At 44.0% G+C, this 15998-nt stretch overlaps 1 protein-coding gene across 1 annotated transcript in view; it reads right to left on the reverse strand.

Moving 5' to 3' along the window:
• The window catches only part of KLF12 (KLF transcription factor 12), a 258249-nt gene that overhangs the window by 143456 nt on the left and 98795 nt on the right, over nucleotides 1-15998 (reverse strand). Inside the window, exon 2 of the mRNA XM_087726921.1 lies at nucleotides 6373-6462. Within this exon, the coding sequence (XP_087583047.1) occupies nucleotides 6373-6438 (66 nt within the window). The 5' untranslated portion in view covers nucleotides 6439-6462. The remainder of the gene's footprint in view (nucleotides 1-6372; nucleotides 6463-15998) is intronic.

The raw sequence follows: 15998 nt of genomic DNA on the forward strand, positions 1-15998 counted from the left end.
CCACTGGATCGCACCCCTGTTTGTATACCATGTTTTGTGGTCCATGTGACATATGGCTTAAATCAGTATTGTCACCAAGACAGCTTTAAATAGATCGAGAATGCCTATTGTTTTCAAATGTGTTGATGGCTGCAAGGCTGGTTTTGATTTCAACTTCTAGGCCCAGATTATGTTTCTTCACCAACATTCTAATCATGCTGCTGTTAAAGATGTGCCAATACACCTTTAAAGTGCCACTAATAACTTTCTGGGCCTCTCTAGATACCAGCTCCCTGATACAACCTCAAGGTGAAAAGAACCAGGATCCAAGAAATATACTAAACATCACCCAGTCGTGACTGATATGAACGATCCTTATACTCAAGGTTTTCTGTGAACTTATCACTCCGAGCCAGAGATGGGATTCTGCCGGTTCGGCCCAGATCAGGCGAACCGGTTGTAGTGGCAGTGAGAGGCTCCGCCCACCCGCCCGGATGCTTCTGCGTATGTGAACCGGTAGTAAAAAAAAAAAAATGGAAACCCACCACTGCTTCAAGCCACTATGTGGCAACCAAATTCTCCTCTCTCTTCGGGTATCTCCCTCAAAACAGGGTAACCCTGTTAAATGCCACAGAAACAGAGATGGAAAATCCTTCTTATTGGCCACACTTGCTGGCACAGAATGGTGGTAATATCAACAGTGGTCTGGACTCACATTCAGACAAACCTAACCATGTTCTTAGGAGCTAAAGGAACCGTCTACAGTGGAATTATCGAGTTTGTATTTTTGTACTTCTATAACTGTCTGGTTTGGTACAGCAACCCAACTGAGGTACAGACTTCAACAGAGAGTTATGACTGCAGAATAAACGATTGTATCCAGCCTGCCTTCCATTGAGGACCTGTATACTGCATGAGCCAGAAAGAGGGCTGAGAAAATATCTACGGACCCTTCATATCCTGGACATAAACTGTTTCAACTTCTACCCTCAGGACGCCACTATACAGCATTGCATGCCAAAACAATTAGACACAAAGAAACCCCCCCCCCCCCAGTGCATCAATCTGCTAAACACTTATGCCTAAAGATATATAATCATGTTGTAGGATTGTATTATTATCCTTCTCACCTTTCCTACTACCTCCCCTATTTGGTATCTTAGAGCTATGACTTGTCGGTTGTATCTTAAGACTTATGATCTATGATTTATCACTTTGTTGCTTCTGTGTATACTGAGAGCTTATGCACCAGAAACAAATTCTTTGTGTGTCCAATCACACTTCGCCAATAAAGAATATTCTATTCTATTCTTCATTCTAATACATTATGTTTTGTTTTGTTCTATTCTGTTTTAATCTAATCTTCCTTCCAATATATTCTATTCGATTCTATTCTATTCTTCATTCCAATACATTATGTTTTGTTCTGTTCTTTTCTGTTCTGTTCTAATCTAATCTTCATTCTATTCTATTCTATTCTATTCTTCATTCCAATACATTATGTATTGTTCTGTTCTTTTCTGTTCTGTTCTAATCTAATCTTCATTCTATTCTATTCTATTCTTCATTCCAATACATTATGTTTTGTTCTGTTCTGTTCTAATCTTTATTCTATTCTATTCTATTCTATTCTATTCTATTCTTCATTCCAATACATTATGTTTTGTTCTGTTCTATTCTAATCGAATCTTCCTTCCAATATATTCTATTCTATTCTATTTTTCATTCCAATACATTCTATTCTATTCTATTCTATTCTATTCCACTCCACTCCATTCTATTCTATTATGTTCTATTATGTTCTGTTCTGTTTCATTCTATTCTAGTACCTCAAGCAAGATCTTTCAGTTGGAAACATTTCAGAGGTGGGTTGCTCCCAGTTTGGCCTGGATTGGGTGAACTGGTAGTGGCGGCGGTGGGAGGCTCCACCCACCCACTCACCCAATGCTTCTGCACATGTGCAGAAGCATTGCACGCGTATGCACGAGCAAACCAGTAGTAAAAAAAATGGAAACCACCACTAAAACACTTCTTCATACCACCTTCCAGATCAGTCTGGGCTCCTGTTGTCTGTAGTCACAATTAATATCAAGACCCAGGAGCTGTCTCATAAGCCAACCTATTATCACTCCATCAATCAATTGAGAATGAGAGTTATTTATACAGCTCTGCAAAGTTTGTTTGGATTTCATTGTACTGGACCATTATTCAACTTTCAGCATCTTTCATTACTTTACTGATGGCTGGAATTTCAAACAGAGAACAGGCATGCTTAAAAAAAAAAAACGAGAGAGAATTATGGCCAAAAAAAAATATTTCAGACCCACAAGTAAAAACATTTTCACAGAGAGCATTCATGATTTGTTGGTGCTCATACAAGGACATCAGAGACAGATACAAAAGTTTTATATTATCTGCAAAGAAGTTTTTTTTAAAAAAAAGTTAATAGTGAGACTTTTAAGTACAGAGATTTTAGAGAAGACACTGAATTCTTATTTGAATTCCTGATTCCTGGGAATGTCCAAAGGATTCCCAAACTGAGTGCTGTTAAGAACCCATTTCTGCTGGGTTCTAGATCTGTTTCAGAACTGTGCCAGTAATGAAGTTTAGCACAACTTGCACATGAGCTTAAAGGCCAAGATACTCTCAGATTGACTCCAGCCTTGATAACCACGGAAGGTTTTCCTTGGCTGCAGTATGGAAATATTGCCCCTACCTGTTTTTGCTGTTGTTCTTACTTCTTATTCTACACTGCTGTTTATAGGACCAATGTAGAGTAGGATATAATTGGAGAAAAAATCTTGCAAACTACATAGCATGCAGAAGACTCCAAGTTGCAGATCATCTTTTCTACATGGAGAACAATTGAATCCCCAAGATGGCAATGAGATAGGCCCCGCCTGATGCCAAAAAACCCCAGATGTTTCATTACCCAAACGAGATAACATCCTCAGTGCTAGCCCAATGGTGTTACCTAGTTTGGATAATGAAATGTCTAGCAGAGAAAGCTCAGAAAACACCAGGGACTCCTCAACTAGGGGTTCTGACCTAGGCTTCCCAAGATCATGAAGCAGACTCCTCGTCCCAATAAAGCCCCTTTATTTAGGTTAAAGGGAATTCCTTTCCAGCAATGTCCCGGCCAACAGTCTTTCATGAGATTTCACAACTACAGACCTTTATCAGGCTTGGAGAGCTGCCAGGATGATATCATCCAAACGCCAAGCTGTAGCAGCAATTACTTGGCAAGAAGTCAGGAGCAGATCTTCACCCTAATGAATTGAACTAATTGTCTCCTGCAAACTCCACCCCCCTTTCGCTCCTCTTTATTCCCTAGGGGAGGGGCCATTCATCGCCCACCTGTGCCTTTATTTCTGAGTCGGCCCTTGTTCCTTAGCTGTTCCCTTCTTCTGGCAGCTCTGTGCATGTGCACATCGGGAACAGGCTCCAGATGTTCTTCTGCCCCACTTATATCCAACTCCAAAGGCAGTTGATAATTGTCAGATGGCCCTGGCTCCATCTTCGCCTCTGACACAGAACAATACTCAGAGCCTTCCCCAGACTCCAAGTCTGGCCCATTTTCCTCCCCAACTTCTTCACTGTCTGAATCTGCCACCAGCTCCACTGACCACTGGTGGGCCACAACACTAGGACCGTTCCTACTGCCGGTCAGGCTTAAAAGGTTTTTGTCAGAAGCCTTGAGACTTCCACCATGTGACAAATGGGATGCCTTTCTAACATCAAGAGATGTTTTGGGTGCCCCGTGGCCTCACATACTGTATGCCTGAGAGAGAGAAAAATGTTCGGACTTGAGGCTGCTCTGTGATTTACGAACCCAAAATATCCATTGATCCTCATAATCCTTATCCCACTTTTGCTCCAAGGTTTGGAACAAACAGCCTTCTGTGCCTATAATGAGTCACCAAGGGAAAGCCCATCTCCCCAAAACCATCTCCTTGCTTCCTCCTCCAAGCACACAATAAACAGGAAGATAATTTTTGTGAGCTACGTAACACAAAATCTCAGTAAAGGCATACAAGGGAGACCGATGCATCTTCCCCTAGAAGGAATGGCATGGGAGGGAATTGAGTTTTGTATATGGACCTCAAAAGAACAATAAAATGAAATTGCAGCACTTAAAAACCTAAGAAAAAGAACCCAAAATAAAAATGAACAATACAAACAAGATTGTTTAGCACTTTCATCAGCCACAGGAGGTAACTTCTCATCTACACTTGACTTGCTTTCTGTGGAGCACAAAAGAACCATGTCCACCCTGGCCAGGGGTGGGCTTCAAAAAGTTTAGCAATGGGTTCTCTGCCCAGTTGCTGGTTGGGCATGGCAAGGTGGGCATGGCCTAGTTGGCCTCCTGCACCATGGCAGGGGGAGGTGTTTTCACCCTCCCCAGGCTCTGGAGGCTTTTCCCAAGCCTCCGGGAGGACGAAAAAGCCATCCCCAGGCTCCGGAGGCCCTCTGGAGGCAAGAGATGGACCCATTTCCAGCCTTATGGAACTTCCAGGAGGCCTATTTTTTGCCCTCCCTGAGCCTCCGCGGATAAGGGAGGCAGAATAAGCTTTTGGACAAGGCTCTGGCTTTAGAAATCACCATGAGGAGTGACAATAAAGAGAAAATTTCACAGTCATCTCTAAACAGTGAAGAAAATTTCCCAAAGGCGTTTTTCAAAAAGGCAACTGGACTTTCTTGGTTTTTTTTTCCCTTGAAGACATTTGCTTCTCATCCAAGAAGCTTATGAACTGAAGAAGCTTCTTGGATGAGAAGCAAAACGTCTTCAAGGGGGAAAAAAAGCCAATAAAGTCCAGTTGCCTTTTGAAAAAGCAACTTTGGAACAATGATGACCTGGAGGATTGTGAATCTCCGCCAGTGGTGGGTTTCAAAATTTTTTGGAACCTCTTCGGTAGGTGTGGCCTGCTTTCCAGGTCCACTGGTGGAACCTCTTCTAACCGGTTAGGGAGATTTGACTAACCGGTTCTACCGAATAGGTGCGAACTGGTAGGAACCCACCTCTGATCTCCATGGTGAAGAAGATATTTTGAAGGGTTTGCATGTTGAGGGCAAAGAAGATATCAGGAAGTAGGGATTCTGCTTCTGGAGAACACAAGATCTGTTATACAATTATTGCAGGATTGGCTTGGCACTTACTTCATCTTCATAATCTCTCCAGGCATGGTCAGAGGTCCAGGAAAGGGTCTACTAGTTCCAACCTCACTCAAAGAATGCCTCTTCCTCTGAATTATTTACCACTAAGTACCTTCACTTACACTATGGCAAGGATACATGTACTAGTACAGTGGTGGGTTTCAAAAATTGTTTGAACCTACTCTGTGGGTGTGACCTCCTTTGTGGGAGTGGCTTGCCGCCCATGTGACTGGATGGGAGTGGCTTGCCGCCCATGTGACCAGATATGAAGATGCCGACGACACTTGTCAGAACCACCTTAAATTACAGCACTGGCATGCATAAGAATATGATGTAAACTTGTTTTTTAAAAGGCATCTTTGGTTTGCGTTAAAACAACTTCAACACACGCAATGTTCTGATTGCACCACAAACGCAGTAGTCATCCTTACCTTTCACAGAGGCACTGAGTTTTATAAATATGAGCATGATAGTGTAGAATAATCATATCCAAAGACCAGTGGTGGGTTTCAAAATTTTTTAGAACCTCTTCTGTAGGTGTGGCCTGCTTTCCTGGTCCACTGGTGGAACCTCTTCTAACCGGTTCGGTAGATTTGACGAACCGGCTCTACCAAATAGGTGCAAACTGGTAGGAACCCACCTCTGTACTAGTAGGATTATTGCTAATTGTTCATGGGGGGAAAAACAATTCTCCCCACTTTTTACTTTCTTCACCAACAAATCCTAAGGAATGGTTGAATCTCTACATGAAAGTGTGGCTATTCCTTGTTCCTTTTCTTTTCTCAAAATAGTTTCTTGGACCACCTCTGCTGTCTCTCCAAGCTTGTAGGTGACACTTTCAGAGCAAGAATCAAGAGTACATCCACTCTACCAGAGGAGCCGAGGTGGCGCAGTGGTTAGGGTGCAGTACTGCAGGCCACTTCAGCTGACTGTTATCTGCAGTTCAGCGGTTCAAATCTCACTGGCTCAAGGTTGACTCAGCCTTCCATCCTTCTGAGGTGGGTGAAATGAGGACCCAGACTGTGGGGGCGATATGCTGACTCTGTAAACCGCTTAGCGAGGGCTGAAAGCCCTATGAAGCGGCAAATGTCTATCTGCTATTGCTATTGCTATAGATGATATTGAGAGTGAGAAGAAACTGGATGGAAAACTGTATCCTTTTTTGGGTACAAAAATGAAGGGAATAAACAAGCAGAAATATCTCCACGGCATGGAGAAGAACGGAAGGCTGGCACTCACCCCTTGTTCTGATTCCAGCAGCTCCGTTTTGACTCTGACTGCAGGCATCCCATCAAGCATTAACATTCTGTTTCCCAATGTGTTAATAGCCTTAAAGAGAAGAAGAAGGAAAGTAAGGATGAGCCCAGGAGAAAAAAACAACAACGGAGCATCCTGGTTTGCAAAGGAAAAATCCAAGGATTTGTCTGTTGACCAGGTTTACCAGCAAGAACATCCGTGCCAAGTATTTTCCAACACTTTGACCTCAGCTCTGGGCCCAACTGATTTCAGAATTTTGCCTGTTTCAGTGGTTCAGTTCATTCCTGATTCTCTCCTTTATTGGAAGCAGGAATAATATAGGGCAGTGGCAGCTTTGCTGGCTGAGGAACTCTGGGAGTTGAAGTCAACAAGTCTTAAAGTGGCCAAGGTTGGAGACCACTGATATAGGCTTTTCTGCCTAAGAAGGGGGTTGGACTAGAAGACCTCCACGGTCTCTTCCAACTCCTACCCTATCCTACCTCACCCTACCCTACCCTACCCTACCCTACCCTACCCTACCCTACTCTACCCTCTACTCTACTCTACTCTACTCTACTCTACTCTACTCTACTCTACTCTACTCTACTCTACTCTGCTCTGCTCTGCTCCCTACAAATATTACACATTACCCTGGGTGCAAAACTCCACTTTTCCTGGTGCAGGATTTGGGCTGGTTGATTGCAAATTCACATCCAAGCACAGGGATAGAATGCAATCCCATAAATTTAAAAAAGCTGCCATTTCTTGGGAGAAGCTGAAAGCCCCTTAAAAGGAAGACTTCCAAGGGAGGTGATGGTTCATTTTCCTTCCCCAAATTCCCCCTTTCCCTTCTGAGCCACAGTTAACAGGAGGACCTTCTAGCAACCAGGCGTGCTCAAAAGAAGAAGGTAAAGATAAAAGTTCCCCTCGCACATATGTACTAGTCATTCCCGACTCTACAGGGTAGTGCTCATCTCCGTTTCAAAGCCGAAGAGCCAGCACTGTTCAAAGATGTCTCCTTGGTCATGAGGCCAGCATGACCAAATGCCGAAGGTGCACAGAACGCTTTTACCTTCCCACCAAAGGTAGTTCCTATTTTTCTACTTGCATTTTTACATGCTTTCAAACTGCTAGGTTGGCAGAAGCTGGGACAAGTAACGGGAGCTCACTCCGTTACGCAGTACCAGGGATTCGAACTGCCGAACTGCCGACATTTCTGATCGACAAGCTCGGCATCTTAGCCACTGAGCCACCATGTCCCTCCAGGAATAACATGCAATCCCACAAATAAAAAAAAAAAGCTGCCATTTCTTGGGAGAAACTTGAAGTCCCTTAAAAGAAGGACTTGCAAGGGAGGTGATGGTTCATTGCAACGCTTAGCAATTCCCCCGTTCCCCCCTTCGGAGCCATAGGAACAGGAGGATCTTCTAGCCACCAGGCGTGCTCAAAAGAATAAACGGAAGGAAATGGATGCCCAGGACAGATGCGTTCCAGGAGGGTGTGAGCTAACCAGACCTGCCTTTCATATCCAGTTTCAAAGTTTTTTTTAAAATAATTAATTCAACTTTACACATATTATAGAAACAAAGTGTTGACTGGATCTTCCCTTCTACACCCTCTCCTTTACATAATCCATTTTATCTCATGGCTTGGTTTTCACTTTCAGCCAAATGATTTTCTTCCGTTATTTTCCATTTTTATACTCATTTTTTTAGTACACCAATTTCCCTTTCAAAAATTGCACCAAATTATCATTTCATATTTCTCTATTGGTCTTTACTATAAACAATATATACCCACTAGTTACGTTTTGACATAAAGAGCATTTCTTTCATTTTTTTTCTACAATTAACAATATTCTTTATTACTTAATTAGTTGCATAACAATACCAACCACACTACTATTCCCTTTAATCTACGACTACAACTCATTTCCCCCTTCTTCCTCTTTTATCCATTTTCTCTTGGGCTCTCACGAATTCCACTTTTAATCATTTTTCGTCTTCTCCAACTTTCTCCTAACTTCTTTTTCTTTTCCCTGTTTTTATGGTTGTAGTATCTTTTCTTCAAAGTATTTATTTTTATTATTCTGGTGCTGCCTTTCATATCCAAGGGTGTCACCCACAACAGCGGTTTGGCCATCCGCCTAGGGTGGAGCAGAAAGCACAATCGGTCGGCCTCTCCTATCAGTTCCCTTCCCTCTTTCTGCCTGGCCTAGCTAGGCCTCTTTTTCCACCCGAGACCCCCAGGAAGGCCAGCTACTGCAAGGCTGCAACGGCCAATGGGGTCATAAATCTCCCTGAGGTGAGGCTGCCCGGATGAAGGATCTCGCCTGGGGGCCCTTCTGTTACAGGGGAAGGGGGAGCGGCTGCCGGATGGAATGAGGAGGGGGGGTTGTGCTGCCTGCCTGCCTGCCTGGCTGGAAGGCTCTGCTCTGCTGGGAGGGTCTCCAGCTGTGACAGGCGCCTGGGGCTGCTCGCAGGGGAAGAAAGACGAGCGGTAGCTGGATCTGGCCCAAAACAGGGCCTGCCTCCAAGCAGACAAAGGACGGTGCTCAGACTGGCAGGTTTAATGAACTGTTGGAATCTGATTAGAGGCTAATGTCCCTTTCTGTGCTTTGCACCGATATACAGCTGATACTTTAACCATCTCCCCACCCCCAACACCCTGAACTCATCATTCAACAGAAGGAGAAGCCGGGTAGGCAAATGGGGACTCCTCCTCCCCCCCCCCAGGGCCATAAATCAGAAGATCCCAAGCACAGTCATGCATCATTTAGCAGATGGACACCTTCTTGCTATCTGGGTCAATTCTGTCCCTGCCCATCTCCCTGTCCTGAGCATCCCAAAGCTGAATTTCCCCAGGAAAGGACCCCCTGTTTCACTTTAAAAACAAAAGAGCAAGACCCAAGGAATGGACGCTATGGATGTGGATCGAAACGTATACAAGGTTTTTTGCTAAATTCACACATGACTTTCTCTCTAATGCAGGATGAGTCCACCTTTCCCTGTTTAAGGCAAGACAAGAACTTTGTTAAACTACACTCAGTCCTTCTATGCAGTCACTGCAAGTCCCTTGGACTGCACGGCGATCAAACCGATCAGTCCTAGAGAAGATCAACCCTGACTGCTCTTCAGAAGGCCAGATCCTGAAGAGTAAACTCAAAGACTTTGGCCACCTAATGAGAAGGAAGGACTCACTGGGGAAAGAGCCTAATGCTGGGAAAGACTGAGGGCAAAAGGTGAAGGGGACGACAGGGAATGAGGTGGCTGGATGGAGTCACTGAAGCAGTCGGCACAATCTTAAATGGACTCTGGGGGATGGTAGAGGACAGGAAGGCCTGGAGGAACGTTGTCAATGGGGTCGTGATGGGTCAGACAAGACTTCGCAACTAACAAATACTGCCACTATGAATGCTGCTCATCAATTTCATAATGGGGTCTCCTTCAATTTAGCAGGAACATTCCTGTAGCACCTGAAATCCACCTGGCCCAATCGGAGACCCAGACTGTGCAGGATAGACCTTGGCTTATTACAAGCTTGTTGATTTTAGGTGAAAGAATCTACACATTGACAATGATGTAAAAAAAAAAATACACCCCACTATAAATCCCACCATCATTGCCGTGTCTCTTTTCAAACATCTTTGAAGATTTTGACTTCTGAAGGATCAGCATAAGTACCCACAGGGAAGAAAAAAAATATATTCTTAACCATTCCTTTGAATCTTTGCTGCAGGGGTGATTTAAAGAGGAAGATTTTAGGCTGGGCTGTGTGAGATGAAGGCAAGCGCTACGCCTCCTTTCAAAAATTTCCTTGGAAGCAGAAAGGTTCAGCTCCAGCTTCCTGCGGGGCCTCTGTGCTGCCTTGCTATTGAATCAGGTTGACTGGCCATTGTCTGGAAGTGAATCCAGGCTTTCTTTGGCTAGAGTATTTGTTGGGAACATCACAGGGGCAAGGAAGCAATGGAGTGGATGAGCTTCTCATCAGAGGCAAAACCCAGGAGGAGGGACAGGAAGAAAGCAGGATGAATGCTTTGGGAAAATGCTTCCCTGTCAAAGCAGGGTCACACAGGGAAGATCTAGGAGGGTATGGAAACAAAGGCACAGTTGGCATGGAAAATGCCTTGATTATTTAGGGAGGAGTCCACCCTCTATATTCTTGCTCACCCTCTCCTTTTTCTTCTTCTTTAAGAACTTTTAAAACCAGCCTTTCAGTTTAGTTTCAGCACAACTTCAAATCCGTCACTGCACAGTTAATCTCAATTCTCTTTCATCTGAAACACGCCAACTTCGATGCCATCTCATCACAAGTTACATTCTTTGGAATTCTGGCTTATTATAACCTGGAAAATGTTGATTCAGATCATTCCAGGGGTGACATTCAGCAGGTTCTGACAGGTTCTGGAGAATCGGTAGCGGAAATTTTGAGTAGTTCAGAGAACCGGCAAATACCACCTCTGGCTGGCCCCAGAATGGGGTAGGAATGGGGATTTTGCAATATCCTTCCCCCCGGGAGTGGGGAGGGAATGGGGATTTTGCAGTATCCTTTCCCTGCCACACCCACCAAGCCCACACAACTGGTTGTAAAAAAAAATTGAATTTCTCCACTGCATCACTCCAATTGCAGCTGTGATTATTGGTTAGATTCATATCTTGTCTCTTCTCCAAGAACCCCAGGTAGCTTAAATGGGGGTGATTTTGTGGGTTCCTTGATGCTCTCTGAACAAGCTCAGAAAGGGGTCTAGGACAGCTTGCCATGGCCAACTCACCATGGGACAATTCAATGCAGTATTAATCATTTCATTGATATACTTTTATTATTAGTAACCATGTTTTCATCAAAATTTGTGGAACTTGGATTTTTGGATTGAGTGGATTGATTTTATTTTATTATTATTGGCCATGGTTCAATCAAAATTAAAATTTGTATTTGTTAACTTGTTCCATGGTGAGTTGGCTCTGGCAAGTTGGCCATGACGAGTTGGCTCTGGTGAGTTGTCCCATTCCACTCAGAAAGTACCAAGGACTCCACAGGTCAACCCTGAGCTACAGAGACTCTCTTTTATTCCCCACAACTCAACTCTGGAGAGGCTTCTATTAAGGTCTATCAAGGCAACTTGGTCTATCCAGTTATGGGATGAAGAATAGCTAGACTCCCTCATGGCGGCTCCTGAGATATTGGAAGAATACTATCATGTCTTCCCTCATCCTTCTTTTCATCAGACTAGACATACCCAGTTCCTGCAACCATTCCTCATATGTTTTAGCCTCCAGTCCCCTCCAGTCATCTCTTTTGCTCTTCTCTGCAGTCTTTCTAGAGTCTCCACATCAGTGGTGGGTTTCAATATTTTTAGAACCTCTTCTGTAGGTGTGGCCTGTTTGGGGGAATGGCTTGCTGGCCATGTGACCAGGTGGGAGTGGCTTGCCAGCCATGTGACTGGATGGGCATGGCCAACTTATAAAAGGTGTTGAAACTCACTTAACAAAGCTCTTGCTTAGCAACCAAAATGTTGACTCAGAAACTCTGGCATTTGAAGCATTCAAGTCTTAAAGCTGTCAAGTTACAAGACCCTTGCACCCCTAACGCTTTAGAAAAAACTCCAGAGGTGTTCAAACTTGACAGCTTTAAGACTTGTGGACTTCAACTCCCAGAATTCCTTCTCTTGCTCTTCATCTTGATGACGTGCAGACGGGCGGGGGGAGGGAGCTGGAATTGGTTCTAAATGGCACTGTAGATTTGTGGAAACTCTTCTATAGAAGAGGTTAGAACTGGCAGGAACCCACACCCGCTCCACATCTTTTTTACATGTGACCATGTACACATGCAATGTACTAGACAGAATGTTCAAGTGAAAAACTCCACTCATCATATGCAGGATGGACTTAACACATTTTGGATTCATATTTATCCAGCAGAAGTTCTCGACATTTTTAAGAAAGTGTGCTTGATAGAAACCCAGCAGGCTGTTTATACAAAGAAATGCCCTCAAGTACACGAACTTTTTCTGTGAGAGACGGTTTCTGAAATCTTTCTGAAATGAAATGTTTGCTAAGCCTCCTTAGTGTATTTTAGCAAGACTATCTGGCCGTACCTACAGCCATATGATAATCTGACACAGCTCCATTCCTCGAAGGACAGCTTTTTCCGTGAACACATGTGATTGATTTCATGGGCTTGAAATGAAAATGGCTGATCTGCCCCCTACTCAACATTCATATCGTGGAGGAGAAAGAAGAAAGAAAGTGGAATAATCACATTCTTTTAAGTCAAATCCTGGGAACAGCTGGTCAGATGAGGGATCCTCTCTGTTTTCTTACAGACATTTCATTAGCCAAACTAGATAACATCATCAGTGTTAGAACTGATAGCATTGCCACCTGCCGGTTACCACTACTGGTTTGCCTGAACCAGTCCAAACTGGCTGAATACCACCACTGATCTACAAGAAAACAACGAAGCTCAGAAACCACTGAGGATCTCTCATTTCAATCTTGTAGAACAAATATTCTCCTTTAGCTAGTCAAGATGCTGCCTCTTCTTTGAGCTTTCAGCTACCTCCCCTCCAAGACTCTCCAGCCAGAGGACATTTAAAGGAGATTAACATACTCTGTCACTGACCAGACATCTCCAATGGGTTGGAGTTGAAGTTCCCAACCATTCAGCCAGCAGGACCATTGTCTGGGTGGAAGGGAAATTCAGGGAAGAGGTCTTACCAGGTTAGGCCTGACCTGACCTTGGAGAAGACATGGATCCCAAGGGCAGGAAACAATCTCACTCCTCCGGGTTCATTCTGGCTGATGGAGCTCTTCTCACTGGAGATGTTCCTCCTTCAGGAAGATTGCCAAGCTTTGAACTCGTAGCAATTTCTCCCAGTTCTTCTCATGTTCTCCTCAGAGGATCATGGGCCACATTTGGCTTACAGAAAGAATAGCTCAAATGTAGTAGCATTGACTCCCATAAATTCAGATTGGAGGGCAGCAAAGAACCATCACTGTGCCTGCCGTTCAGTGACAGGGTCAATAAATCACTGGCTTTTTTTTCTTGGATTCCCATCATTTGTCTTTTCAGCTCCTTATTTCAAAAGGCTGAATAAACACAGTTGCCTATTTCCCATCGAGATATGTCTTGCTTTAAATGCAAGTAAGGTTCCTGTTGTACAGATCAGAAGTCCACCCATTAGGAAAACATTAGAATGTGCAGAAATGAACAGATTAACACTGGCAATTAAGGAGAAAGAACAAATTGAATATTGTATAATTGGGAATTGTTTTATCAATGGTTAGAAAATAAAAAAGGAAATTGGAAATCAAAAGAAGGAGGCGAAAGAAGACCAGAAAATATGTTAAGATGGAGATATAAATAACATGAAAATTGTTAGTATTATGATGATAAGGATTATTATATTTAATGTTATTAGCACATTTTATTAGAAGATAAGTGAAGAGGGGAAAATGAACAGGTTTACTATGTTCAACTGTTTAATATGCTATAATTCTAAGATTAGAGAATTAATATTGATGTGAGTAATGTTGTAAATTTTTATGGTTATTGCACAGAGATATTTGTACCCAGATGACATACTGTTTAAGAAAGATGGAATATTTATATATTTTTTAAAATAAAAACTTTATTTTTTAAAAAAATCCAGCCATTCCCCCAATTACACAACCCAGGTATGGTGGGTTAGTCTACATCCTCATTCCTGACCAAAATCCAAAGATTGCATGTAGCTACATCTCAGTTCCATGCGCCAATGCAGCTCTGTTCTTAAGTGCTGCATTGCACAGAATATTTGTGGCATCACATCCAGCTACTCAGCTACTGATCGTCTGCAGTCAGAGCCACCCAGATGTTTCACACAATCAAAGGAAGATTTCCTGGTGACCCTCATCTCAAATTTGCAAACCCCATGACTTCTCACTTCAGCAAAACCCTCCAGAAGTCAATTTACAGGACGTGAAGAAGAAGGTTTCAGAAATTTCAACAGTTGCAGGGTTTTGCCTGAGCTTGAAAACTAAGCCAGATCAGGCCTGGCTAATCCTTGGATGGAGATCATCAAGGAACCCCAAGAGAGCAGGCTAATCTATGTGTCCCAGGATAATGTTGCAGAGTCCAATCTGAATTGGTCACTGGTACTAGATGTATAAGTATAATCTTTATTGTCATTGTACTTAAATACAACGAATTTGGTTGTTTAGATGTGTAGACTTCCGAGTTTTCAGACTCATGCTGGAGCCCATCCTCAAGAATAGTAGACTGTTGTTGTGGCCCACCAGTGGCCAGCAGAGCTGGCTGCAGATTCAGACAGTGAGGAGGTGGGGGAGGAACATGGGCCAGTCCTGGAGTCTGGGAAAGGCTCTGATGAGATCTCTGTGTTGGAGGCACAGAGGGGGCCAGGGCCATATGCCAGTTATCAGTTGCCTTCAGAATCAGACATCAGTGAGGCAGATAAACAGCTGGAGCCTGTTCCCAGTGTGTACATGTGAAGGGTCATTTTTGGAGTCATTTTATTAAGACTTATAGGCCGCCCTTCTCCCTGAGGGGACTCAGGGCGGCTTACAATCATAAGGGAAGGGTGTGCAGCAACAAGGGACAAACAATAAGTGACCAAAAATGAAATAAAATATTAAAACCACAACATGCATTCAACAGTCAACACTCGGGCGGGTAAATTAGAGCCTATCCCCAGGCCTGCTGGGAGAGCCAGGTCTTGAGGGCTGTGCGGAAGGTCTGGGTGGTGGTGAGGGTACGAATCTCAACGGGGAGATCGTTCCACAGGGTCGGAGCTACAACAGAAAAGGCCCTCCTCCGTGTAGTCGCCAGTCGACATTGACTGGCGGATGGAATCCGGAGGAGGCCCAGCCTGTGTGATCTAATCGGTCGGAGGGAGGTAATCGGCAGAAGGCAGTCTCTCAAGTATCCAGATCCACTATCATGGAGTGCTTTAAAGGTGGTCATCAGTACCCTGAAGCGCACCCGGAGACCGACAGGTAGCCAGTGCAGCTCGCGGAGGATGGGTGTAATGTGGGCGAACCGCGGTGCGCCCACTATCACTCGCGCGGCTGCATTCTGGACTAACTGCAGTCTCTGGATGCTCTTCAAGGGCAACCCCATGTAGAGCCCATTGCAGTATTCCAGCCTAGAGATCACAAGGGCTCGAGTGACTGCTGCGAGAGCCTCCCGGTTCAGGTAGGGCCGTAAAAGGGTGGCCAGATGAAGGGAACAGCTAAAGAATAGGAGTTGACTTGGGAGTAAGGCCACAAGTGGATGATGAATGGCCCCTTGCAGAGGAAATAAAAGAGGAGCGAAAGGGGAGTGGGGTTTGCAGGAGACAATTAGTTCACTTAATTGGTTTATGACTTTCCAAGACTCCTTGCCAAGTTTTGCAGATATCAGCCAGGTCTGTGACTGTAAATCCTCCTTTGAAAGACTTTGCTTGATGTGAATGAGCAGAATTCAGAGTCAATTAATAAAAGGGTTTTTTGTCAGGACAAGGAGTCTGCTTCATGCTCTTGGGAAGCCTCGGTCAGAACAACTATATGCTTTGGGAACACACATAGAATAGCCCAAAGCACATACTCTGCTAGAGAGAAGTTCTCTGAGGATGGACTCAGCATGAGTCTGAA

The sequence above is a fragment of the Thamnophis sirtalis genome, unplaced genomic scaffold, assembly GCF_051295495.1.
Source record: "Thamnophis sirtalis isolate CommonGarterSnake01/CBP01778 unplaced genomic scaffold, rThaSir2_p1.2 scaffold_12, whole genome shotgun sequence".
Taxonomy (NCBI): Eukaryota; Metazoa; Chordata; class Lepidosauria; order Squamata; family Natricidae; genus Thamnophis; species Thamnophis sirtalis.